Consider the following 12404-nt stretch of genomic DNA (forward strand, 5'->3'; position numbering starts at 1 on the left):
TGGAGTGGAATGGAATGGAATGGAATAGAATAGAATAGAATAGAACAGAACAGAACAGAACAGAATAGAATAGAATAGAATGACTTTATTGTCACTTTGAATGTACACTAATTGGCATACATTAAAATGAAATTTCATTGTATTCAGCTCTCAAAGGGTCACCACCTCCAATATACACTACAGGACACTCTCATGAATACGAACCAGTTGCCAAGTGCATGAATTTTGATCATATGACCATGGAGATGCCACAATGGTTGTAAACATTCAAAAAAAAAATACTACCAGTTCTGTGGGCGTGGCTTGGTGGGTGTGGTGTGCCTTGATGGGTGTGGCTTGGTGGGCGTGGCAGGGGAAGGATACTGCAGAAAAAACAATTACTTGCCTTCAATTGAGGACCTGTATACTGCACAAGTCAAAAAGAGGGCTGTGAAAATATTTACAGACCCCTCACATCCCGGACATAAACTGTTTCAACTCCTTCCCTCAGAAAAAATGCTATAGAGCACTGCACATCAGAACAACTAGACACAAGGACAGGTTTTTCCCAAAAGCCATCACTCTGCTAAACAAATAATTCCCTCAACACTGTTCAACTATTTACAAAGTGTGCACTACTATTACTGTTAATCTTCTCATCACTCCTTATCACCCATCCCCTCCCACTTGTGATTGTAGGACTGTAACTTTGTCACTTGTATCCTTACGATTTATATTGACTGTTTCCTAGTATGATTTGATTGTTGGTTGTACCCTATGACTATCATTAAGTGTTGTATGTTATGATTCTTAATTCTTAACGAATGTACCTTTTCTTTATGTTTGTAGAGAGTATTTACACCAAGACAAATTCCTTGTGTGTCCAATCACTTTTGCCCAATAAAAGTATTCTATTCTATTCTTTTATTCTATTCTAAACTCCCCATTCCTTTCCACCCCACTAACCTGCTTTCCAGCTCCCTTCTCCTGTGCAGGGCAACAAAAGAAGACCCAGTCAATCAGCTGGGACTCAGGAGGCAGAGAACAGATCAGACTCAAATCAACTAACTATAAACATATGTGAAGACCAAGTTCTCTGGAGAAGGTCCTAATCCTGGAAAAAGTGGAAACGAAAAGTAGAAGAGCATGGGCATCAAGAAGGAGAATGAACTCAGTTATAGTGGTCATGAGGGTATTTTGGGGAGACTGGAAAGAACAGGTAAGGAATAGATTGCCTGGTGAAAATGATCATGAGAAGCTGAAAATGATTGAAGAAACATAATCAATCAACTAGTTCAGGGTCTTCAAACTTGACAGCTTTAAGACTTGTGGACTTCAACTCCCAGAATTCCTCCTCCAGTCATGTTAGCTCAGGAATTGAAGTTGAAGTCCACAAGTCTTAAACTTGCCAAGTTTGAAGACCATTGGATTAGTTAATCAAAGCAATTTAAAGATCACCTTGGGGAAATATGAAAGGTCTGTTAGGAAAGGTTTAGAGAAATGATTACACAGTCAAGAAATGGAACTAAATATGAGAAAGAAACTCAAAATAATTCCACCTTGGTTTTATTCTAAAATGGCAGACAGAGATACTCAAAATAGGCTTTCAAGATTCCCTTATTATAGCTTAACCAGGGATCCACAATCTCCAAGCCAAGAACCAGCACCAATCTGCAGCCTGCCAGCAACTGGGACATGTAAGCAAGCGGCGTCATCCATGTACACACAGGATTCAGGTAGCATGTGAAACCACACTCCCCTGATCCGTGGAAAACCTGCCCTCCAAGGAACCAGTCCCTGACACCCAAAAGGTTTAGGGGATGCTGACTTAAACAATAAAGTATCAATTATGGAATGTGGTTTTTGTTTTTTGACCAGGCCAGAGGTGGTATTCAGCAGATTCTGACCAATTCTGGAGAAATGGTAGTGGGAATTTTGAGTAGTTTGGAAAACCGGCAATTACCACCTCTGACTGGCCCTGCCTCCATCTATTCTCTGCCTCCTGAGTCCCAGCTGATTGGCTGGGTCTTCTTTGGTTGCCCTGCACAGGAGAATGGAGGTAGAAAGCAGGTTAGTGGGATGGGGAGGGAATGGGATTTTGCAGTAATCTTCCCCCTGGAGTGGGGAGGGAATGGAGATTTTGTAGTATTCCCCTGCTGCTCCCACCAAGCCATGCCCACAGAACCAGAAGTAAAAAAAAAAACCTGAATCCCACCACTGGACCAGGCCTTCCTTGCTTCAATGCTTCTTTTCTCCATTCCCAGGAGAAACCTTGCCAAGAGGTGAAATCAAAGGATACGATAATCCCCAATTAGCAGTCATTTACCAGTGCTCTCTCCCAGCCTCCAGAGTTTTTCGGTACCCTCTAAGGCATCTTCCAATTGGAACGTAAAAGGTTCTGCGTATGGATAGGAGTCTCTGTCCTCAGCTTCTATATGAAAAGGACCCGTTTCATTTCCCTCACAGATGGTCAAGGATGTTGTAACTAGCATTGGAGCATTGTCATTCAGGTCAGAAAGGTAAAGTTGAATGGTACCCGTGCCAGTTAATGGTGGAACACCTGAGAAAAACAACAACAATATTTAGATTTTTTTTAAAAAAAGAAAAAAATACAGAAGCAGGACAGAATCTTCAAATTGAGACAGAACTATATAATTTAGACTACATAATTTGGTTTGCATGCAGTTCTCAAAAATCATGGAAGAAGCTGTAAGTTGCCGCCTAGTTACAATATAGTACAGGGGTATCAAACTCAAGGCCTGGGCGGGGCTGGATGCAGCCCACCAGGTGCTTAGATCTGGCCCACAGGGCTGCCCTGGAAACAGAGCAAAAACAGAGACCGCGGTGCCTCTGCCAGCAAAAACAGAGCTTGGGAGGGCCGCATGGAGGCCATCACAACTGAAAAAGGAGCCCCCGACACGAGTGACATCAAGCGGGCCATGCCCACCCTGGCCCCCCGAGATCAAACACAATGCTGATGTGGCCCTCAATGAAATCAAGTTTGATACCCCTGATATAGTACAAGAGGAAAACAGTCAAATATATGGAGACATTCATCATCATCATCATCATTCTAGCCATTGTCTTATCCACTGCAGGATGAAAGTCTCTCCTACATATTGCCAACCAATATGGTCCTGAGCTTTCTTTTGCCAATTGGACCTGCAATATTTGCTGATGTCACCGATCCATCTTGTTTTAGATCTCTTTTGTGGATGCTTTGTATCAAGTGGGATCCATTCTAAGACTGCCTTGGTTCACTTGCCATCACCTGCCATCAATTCTTCTTAACAGGGACATTATTTACATTTGAATCAATACATTAAACAGTGTAAATCCAACTATGTCATATATAGATTTTTTCCCTCTGCCTCCTCCTCACATTTCTTTTTTCCTCTTTTGGTCTTATCTGTCTTTTGAGCCCAACACAAAACCTGGAAGGTAAAAGTAGTTTTGAAAAAATGTAATGCACCACTGAATGTGATGATGGATTTTAACTATTATGGTAGACATCTGACCTCCTCAGCAAACTTTCCACATCACTGTCTTTGAGAGGCCATTTCTATTATCAATATAGAAATCCTATGTGTTCTAAAAGTCCTCATTCATCATCCCAACCGGGCATCTTTCAAAATAAATGGACAGTTCAGTGGCCAGAGTTGAACTAGTTTCAAGAAATGGTTTATGACAGAAAAGCATTTTAAGACAGATTCTCATCTTTAAAATATATGGAAGAAACCCTTATCGCTTTGTTCGTATTTTCCTTTGTAGGTATTTAAAGCATCCTATTATTTTTAACAACAGCAATAAAAATAAACTCCTCCATCTTCGTAAAAAAAAAGTTGAACTGATTAAATGATTCAAATCCAAATAATACCCTAAATTTCTTGACCTATTACATGCATTACATAGTGAAACATACATCCAACCTTCTACAAATAGGAACGCAAACATCACAAATATAGCGGTGTTTCCTATGGGCTAGGGAACACTTGTATAATGTCTAGAAAAGGCTACCTCTGAAAAAGATACTAGCATCACAGCTTTTACAGCACACATAGAGAAAACCAGTTCCAAAACTGTATTAGGACGACTTTGGGATGACTTTGAATTCTTGCTGAGCTTTTACCTTGCCCAAACTCAAGAACTCACAAATAAACGAAGAGAATGGACTTACCATCATCAGTGGCATGAATCACAACGGTGTACGTGTTGTTGTTCACAAATGGGGATTCTCTGTCAAGAGTTTTTGCAGCTGTCACAATTCCAGAATTTTCATCGATCGTCACCCAACCAGCTGGATCTGACACTACTTTATATCTTTTAAAAAGCAAATGTTTGAAACATGAGTGGTAAACAAAGAATGTTAAAGAACAGATCAATAAACTTTTAATCTTAAAAATAAAGTTTCTCTGAAAAAAGTCTACTGTATAATTATGAGATTTAATTTCCATGCAAAAATTAAGGGACCCCAAGGTGTTTTTTCAAGACGCAACTGGACTTTCTGGTTTTTCTTTAAAGATGTTTCACTTCTCATCCACGAAGCTTCTTCAGCTCTGACTGGATGGTGGGGAATGGAAGGATTTATACTCCTTTGTATACAGTTGGTCATTCTCATTCTTTTAGCAACTGAGATTATATTTAGTACATCATGGCTTCAAAATCTAAGGGACTGCTTTGGACAAAACCCAACAGCACTTTTTCGTGCGGCTATTGATAAAAATAGGATCACCAACATCCAATGACAGATATGGCACAAGAAGAGGAAGAAGCAACTGAGAATTTCCATAGATAAGAATTATGGGAGTTGGATTCTAGCAATATCAACAGCATGACATTGTTTCCTAACCTAATCAAATCTGAAATTTTTAGTGATATTATAAAGGATCCTTTCATCTTACTCAAATATAAAACTGATAAACTTAACAAGCTGAAATTGGCAAATTCATCCCACTTGTAAATCATTAGGTCCACATGATTTGCTTTGAAAAGTTGAACATCCCTCCCCCCAAAATGCATGTTGTTTTGATGTTTTAGTTAAAAAGTGATGGTGATTATAATGATTGGTGCTCCTTCTGTCAAAAAGTAACTTAAGTTTGGCAAAACTACTTGAAAAATTAATTCTGTGCTTGAATTTCAGCCATTGAAAAAAACTAGGATCATGAAGATTTTGTGCTAAGGAGTAAATTTATGAAAGCTACTTCAAGAGATCTCCAGCAACATTGACAGAGGAACACCAGCCATGAACACTTACTTTATTTTGTGTTGTCCTGTGTCTGGATCCTGAGCTTCATATTGTACAAGTTTGGTTCCTGGCATCACCCCTTCTTGTTGAGAAAGTTTAAGAATTGGAGGATTGAACTGAGGGGCATTGTTTTCATCAGTGATATTAATGCTCACTGACACTTCAGGCAATTGTGGAGAAGCATTCGTGTTCACAAAGCCTCTCTGGCATATAAAGAAGGACTCTTCATTCTTCACAACAATGAGAAGTCTTCTCTCAGAAGGTGTACTGTAGACCAAAGGCTAATAAAAACAAAAAAAGTTTCCATTAATACATTCTGACTATTCTTGCACCTTTCCAAATAGGATACTATCCAGAAGAGTGGCATTGCATGTCCCACGGTTAATATAGTAGTGAAGTGACTCTAGAAATCTTATCTCTATGTTTGTCAGCCTGCCTTACCTTGATAACACTTAAAACACCTTCATTAGTTTTGGGATCTGTCACAATGGCAAAGTTTCCTCTTTCATTTCCTTTCTTTATGGTATACTCAGCTCTCCAAGCAGGTGTATTAGGACTATCTTTGTCTTCCACCTTGAGGCGAAGTATATTATCTTTGGTTTTACCTTCTGGGACGTCTGCATAATACTTGGAAAACAAAGGAAGAATTCTCTGATACCTAAAATATAAAGACTCCACCTCGCAAGGGATTATGGGGTCATAAAAGATTATGATGATGAGTAGTAATCTTAAACAACTTACATTTTCTTGAGTGAATACAGGCAAATTGTTGTTAGAATCTTCCATGGAAATATTGATTGTTGCAGTTGACGATAAGGATGGAGAACCACGGTCTGAAGCCCTAATCACAAGTCTGAAATTCCTATTGGTCTAAATGACAGTAAAGTTTAAGAACAGGATTTTTTTTACCAAAATAAATTTGACATTATCCTTAACCTTTGGAAAAAATATAAAATAAGAGTGTGGTTTGTGTAACTCCTCCCTAAAAATGCAGTTCTCCGAATAATAATGATAGAGTGGTAAAATATAAGATGGTGATTAAATAGACTACATGAGATGCTAGAGTTTAATGCACAAAGTCTCTGTTCTGTCAAATAGCTAAGAATCGCTTTGATTCATCTATCAAAGTATCCGTTACATGCATTCACTCTGAAATATATTCTGTATCTGCATGATATTCTATAGCCATAAGTTTAAACTCCAGTGAAGAACCCGTTGTGTTAGGCAAATTGGAATGTTATCTTGTAACATCTGTATAAATAATATGCATTTTAGCCTCTTATCTTGCAAGAAGATTTGTATGCCAGACATTGGTGTTTACCTCTTATTTTATCTTCCAACTCACATTGTGAAGTTGGGTCAGCTAGGAGAAAATAGATCAATATAACTCGGTGATTTGCTAACGTGCAGTTAAATTTAGCCAAGTTCCTGGCTCCAAATACCAACTCTATCCACATTCCTTCAATTTACCGTGTCATTAAACTTTTCATTCGTAATACTCCTAAAAGCTAAGATGAGCATTTGGTTTAAGGTGATGGATTAACATTAGCAATTCAGCTACAAGACTGGAAGACAGAATCAACAAGCACTGGTGACAGACAAATTTTATTGGATGGTTTTACTGGAAAGTATGCATGCCAAGATACAGATCTCAGGTAAGCATCATTGTAAGTTTGTTTGTAAGGACTGTACCTCATAATCCAAGCATTGTGTAATGTATATTAAGCCACTAGTGGAATCAATGGTGAAAAGAAGAGGCTTTAGTTCAGGGGTTTGTGAGACCAGGCAAAATACCACTTCAGAATTTGCAGTGTCTTCTTGGTCCTTATCCACTGCTATGACTTTGAAAACAGGTTCCTCTGCAACAGTGAAAATTGAAGCATATTACAATATTGTGCACTAGCTTGATACCCATGCTTCGCTACGAAACTATGTGCTTGGGCTTAGTTTTGGGGGAGGAAAATAAGGGGGTGGAATTCTGCCTCTGCCTACCAGCATCCATCGGTATTCATCTGGCTGGCGTCCTGTCAGTGTGTGAGACAGTTGAGAGCTGTTTGGAAACTGAAACAGTATTTGCTGTGTGAGCAAGAAGGAGACATCAAGGAGCCTGGGCGTGGATTAGCTCAACTGTTCTGTACTAAAGCTGCTTGGTGCTGTGAAACTAAAACTGAAACTCCTCTCCTCTGCTTGTGTTTTGCATTTGGAACAGGTTTCTTTTCAGGTGGAGAGGGGGAGTAGAACTCCTTAGCATCAGAGTGTGTTAATAATAATATAGGAAATACTAATACTCTGATGGTCATTTTGAAAAATCCTTTCTTAGTGAGCACCTAGAAGCCAAGAGGAACATAGTGCCAAATTTCAAGTTTGTAGGCTTTATGATTCTGGAGATTTTGTGATGATACATGAGTGGTATTTCACTTTTATATATATATAGATTTCACTGAGATCTATGGACAGAATATGTATTTTCGAGTGTATATCACAAGGAAATCACCCATACCTAGTGTTTCTGTCCAGAAAAGGTCACCCTCTACCCATATTTGCCAGCTAGACAATCATCTAGCCTTAGCTCTTACTAGACAAGGATATGATGTGAAGAAAATAAAACATTAATCTCCTTTTTTCCCTTCTTCAGAAAGGGCTGCAAGGACAAATGGATGGGCTTTATTACAGGAAAAGCCCAACAGCTTAAAATATGTGGACCAAGGTTCCATGTACAATATACAATAAAAATTAATTATAATTCATTCAATTAATACCTTAAAACAAAAAAAAAGATGGGAGTAAGGTACAATAATTGAAGATGGTGAATTTTGAGTATGAAAATTCCAGCTGATTCTATAAACTCACTCGCCAAAACCAACACCAACCATAAGAACCTTCGTTGCCGCCCTGACCTAACCATACAGCAACGTGCCCGCTCCCGTGCACTCCGCATTGAACTCAAAACCATCTAGACAATGGAGAGAAGGACCTGTACATTGACTACCATGCTGACTGTATCAAAAGTAAGCCACGCAACCCAATACTCAGCTTCTACCCTCAACCACAACCCTACCTCAACCGATCCACCATCACCCAAGACTAGGCACGCACGCCCCAACTACCTCAATTCCAACTACTGCCGGCCTTAAATGCAAACTACTCAATGCAAGAAGCCTCGTGAATAAAATACCTGAATTTCTCATCCTCCTAAATATGGCTAACTCGACATTATATTTGTCTGTGAAACATGGCTCAATGCATCTCTCCCGACTCCATTACCACAGTAAGAGACTATCATGTTTACCGATCAGATCGTGAAAATCGTCGAGGAGGTGGTGTTGCTATATTCTATAAAAATCCTTACATCTAAAAAATATCCAAGTTACCCAGGAGCTTGCTCTTCCTGAGACCATCATCTGTGAACTATCCTTAAATATCACAATTCGATTCTTACTATGTTACAGAGCACCTGATTATGACATCGAACATGTAAACAAGCTAAATACATTACTAACATGGGCTGCATCCTGCCCATACCCTTTTATCTTTCTTGGTGATTTCAATCTACCTCATATTGATTGGACCCTAAATGATTGTACAACTGAAATCATACACACAACCTTCTACAATGCTATTACAAATCTGGGACTGGAACAACTAGTAACCAACAACACTAGACTAAACAACTGCCTCGATCTCATCTTCTGCAATAGTTTGAATTTAATTTATGGAATACAAACTAAAGAACCCTTTTCAGTAGTGACCACAATATGATTGACTTTTGTCTCAACATACGTCCACACAAAAATCACCACAATGATGTAATCCCCAATTGTAACTTCAAAAAAGGCAACTATGATCTTATAGACAACGATCTCTCATCCCTGGATTGGCAATCTCTATTCACTGGATGCAATACTGTTGAAGACCATTACAACATATTTTTACTTGAAGTCAAAAGAGTCATCAAACTATATGTACCAACAACAACTCCCAAAACAAAACAAAAAGCAGATTACCCATATCAATAAGGAAACTTCAATCCAAAAGAGATCACTCTGGAGGAAAAACAAAACTGGTCACGTTGCCAATTTCAAAAACCGATACAAAAATTTATGCCACCAGATAAAGACCGAATGCATCAATTATCACATTAAACAAGAGGAAAACCTTCTAAGCACCAATTCCACCCGTGCTTTTTACAATTTTGTAAACAACAAACTAAAAGACTCAAGGTCCATCCCTCCCTTGTTAGGACCTGATGGTAAAGACTGCAACGACGACACCATTAAAGCCAACATCTTTAACACATTCTTCGGCTCAGTATTTGTAAACAGCAATGGATCATGCCCAGTATTTCCTAGCCGTACCACAGATAACAATAATGATCTAATACATATCGATTTCACAGAAGACAATGTTGAAAAATCACTACGCAATCTAAAACCATCTCTATCTATTGGACCGGATGAAATATGTGCCTACTTCTTAAGAAAGCTATCCACTGCAATAGCCAAACCTCTAAGCATAATCTTTGAAAAATCTTTCAGGACCAGCTCCTTGCCTAACCTATGGTCACAAGCCACAGTCATCCCCATCTTCAAAAAGGAGACCCAAGCCTAGTTGAAAATTACAGGCCAATCTCCTTATGCTGCGTCACCTGTAAAGTCATGGAATCAATTATTAACCAATCCATCATCCTCCACTTAGAGACAAATAACCTACTCTCCAATAAACAATTTGGTTTCAGAAAAAAACTATCCTGTAATCTACAACTCTTACACTGCAAAAACATATGGACAACACAACTCGACCAGGGCAAAGCAATAGACGCAATCTACATAGACTTCTGTAAAGCCTTTGATTCAGTGGTACACGAACTACTCCTAAAAATAAAATCCTATGGTATCTCTGGACAACTGAATAACTGGATAGAAGCATTCCTGTCAAACAGACAACAAATGGTCAAAATCGGAGCGTCCTATCAAATCCAGTACCTGTCAATAGTGGTGTCCCCCAAGGCAGTGTTCTAGGACCAACTCTCTTCATACTCTACATAAACGACCTCTGTGATCATATTAAGAGCAATTGCGTTCTCTTCGCTGATGACGTAAAGCTGTTCAATACCACAGACAATACTGCTACCCTACAAAAAGATCTTGACTATGTATCAGAATGGTCAAACAAATGGCAACTTCAAATCTCAACAAATAAATGCTCTGTCTTACATATTGGCAAAAAAAATCAGAAAATAAAATACAAGCTGAATAATCAAGAACTTGTTGATGACCCAAGCTCTGTAAAGGACCTTGGAATACTCACCTCTAATGATCTAAGTGCTAGAGCCCACTGCAACTACATAGCCAAAAAGGCATTAAGAGTTGTTAACCTAATCCTACGTAGCTTTTTCTCTGGTAATATCACACTACTAACCAGAGCATACAAAACATTTGCTAGACCAATACTCGAATACAGTTCATCAGTCTGGAATCCACATTACGTATCTGATATTAGCACAATTGAGAAAGTCCAGAAATATTTCACAAGAAGAGTTCTCCACTCCTCTACTCTTGTAGAATACCTTATGCCACCAGACTTGAAATTCTAGAACTAGAAAACCTTGAATTACGCCGTCTTCGGTCTGACTTAAGCATGGTATATAAAATCATACATTGCAATGTCCTACCTGTCAGTGAATACTTCAGCTTCAACCATAACAACACAAGAGCACACAATAGATACAAACTCAAAGTAAACCGCACCAAACTTGATTGCAGGAAATACAACTTCAGCAATAGAGTGGTCAATGTCTGGAATACTCTACCTGACTCTGTAGTTTCTTCCCCAAACCCCAAAAACTTTAACCTTAGACTGTCTACTATTGACCTCACCCCTTTCCTAAGAGGTCTGTAGGGCGTGCATAAGCGCACCAACGTGCCTACCGTCCCTGTCCTATTGTTTCTCTTATTGTTTTATTTTTCATATATGTACCCATTTCATGTATTCACAACTATGTATACTCTTATACTTATTATCTTGTAAACAATTGGCAAATCAAATAAATAAATAAATAGTGGCATTTGATACCAACAGAAACAGGGTTAGCCATTTCAGCTGTATTCCTGGAAACATTAAGTGTACTGGACACTTACTAAAAAGTGCATTGTTGTTTGTTGGTGGCAATATGAATATTTTGCTATCAAAGGGGTTATTCGATTCTGCTTTCTGACTCCAGGGATGATAGATTGGACAAGCTGGACATATATGCGTAGCTATCTCAGATTCAGTACTAAACAGATATGCAGTTGATTGTGGAAAGGAACTTGGTTATGTCTCCTTGTTAAATCAGGAAATAAATAAGATGTATCTTGAAGCATGCACCTGAATGATGCATTCAATTGCATACTCCCTGTGGGCTCTCAGTATTGATCATGTATTACTGTTGCATTTGTAAGTGGAAATAAAAAAGAGGAAAAATGTAGACTTCATCAAAAGGGACTTTACATTGTACTGACAGTGAAAAAATCCTGGAAAGTACAAAAACAATGAGTGAAGCAGCAAGAAAGGTTCAAGAAACCATATGTACAATGGACAATACAGGACAGTAGAATTCCTCTTCCAGGGTCTCCTTCCAACATGGAGTGGAGGGAGAGGAGAGGAGAGGAGAGGAGAGAGGTTCAAATTGAGATAAGGTCAGGTGAGGTGAAGTGAGGTGAGATGAACTGAGGTGAAAAAAAGAACATGTTTTAGTTCTAAACTGGAAAACTTTGTTCAACCTTCTCTCAGGGCAGTGGCATGACATAATACAGGGTTGAGTTTAGTCTAAAAAAATAGTGAAACTAGAAAGTATATGTAATGTATATGAGGATGAATGTATTTATTTATGTATATTGTGAGACATCTCCTCAGATTTTGTTACATAGATCCCAACATAGCCAAGAAAAGAAAAACATGTAAAATCTATATAAAAGTGAAAACAATGGACCCCGTTTTACCTGATACTGCCCAAATTTTCAAGGATACTCACTTTTGTTGTGATTTTCTTTTATATTAATGTTAAATTCCTTTTGGAGAAATTCAGGAGCATTGTCATTTATATCCTTAATCTGAATGTTGAAGAACAAGGAACTGTCTAGTATTGCTCCAGTCTTTCTATCATGAACATCAAAACGTATCTAAATAGTAGATAGTCGAT

At 38.6% G+C, this 12404-nt stretch overlaps 1 protein-coding gene across 1 annotated transcript in view; it reads right to left on the bottom strand.

The window, feature by feature from the left end:
• CDH26 (cadherin 26) overlaps positions 1-12404 on the bottom strand; it is a 48233-nt gene that overhangs the window by 10220 nt on the left and 25609 nt on the right. The window contains exons 5-11 of the mRNA XM_087959226.1: positions 12237-12384; positions 6917-7083; positions 5966-6094; positions 5666-5851; positions 5234-5505; positions 4157-4299; positions 2306-2539 (exon numbers count right to left, since the gene is read on the bottom strand). Of these exons, the coding sequence (XP_087815352.1) occupies positions 2306-2539; positions 4157-4299; positions 5234-5505; positions 5666-5851; positions 5966-6094; positions 6917-7083; positions 12237-12384 (1279 nt within the window). The remainder of the gene's footprint in view (positions 1-2305; positions 2540-4156; positions 4300-5233; positions 5506-5665; positions 5852-5965; positions 6095-6916; positions 7084-12236; positions 12385-12404) is intronic.

This window comes from Notechis scutatus, chromosome 3 (assembly GCF_049901735.1).
Source record: "Notechis scutatus isolate UNSWTSFEM ecotype Mainland chromosome 3, rNotScu1.2, whole genome shotgun sequence".
Taxonomy (NCBI): domain Eukaryota; kingdom Metazoa; phylum Chordata; class Lepidosauria; order Squamata; family Elapidae; genus Notechis; species Notechis scutatus.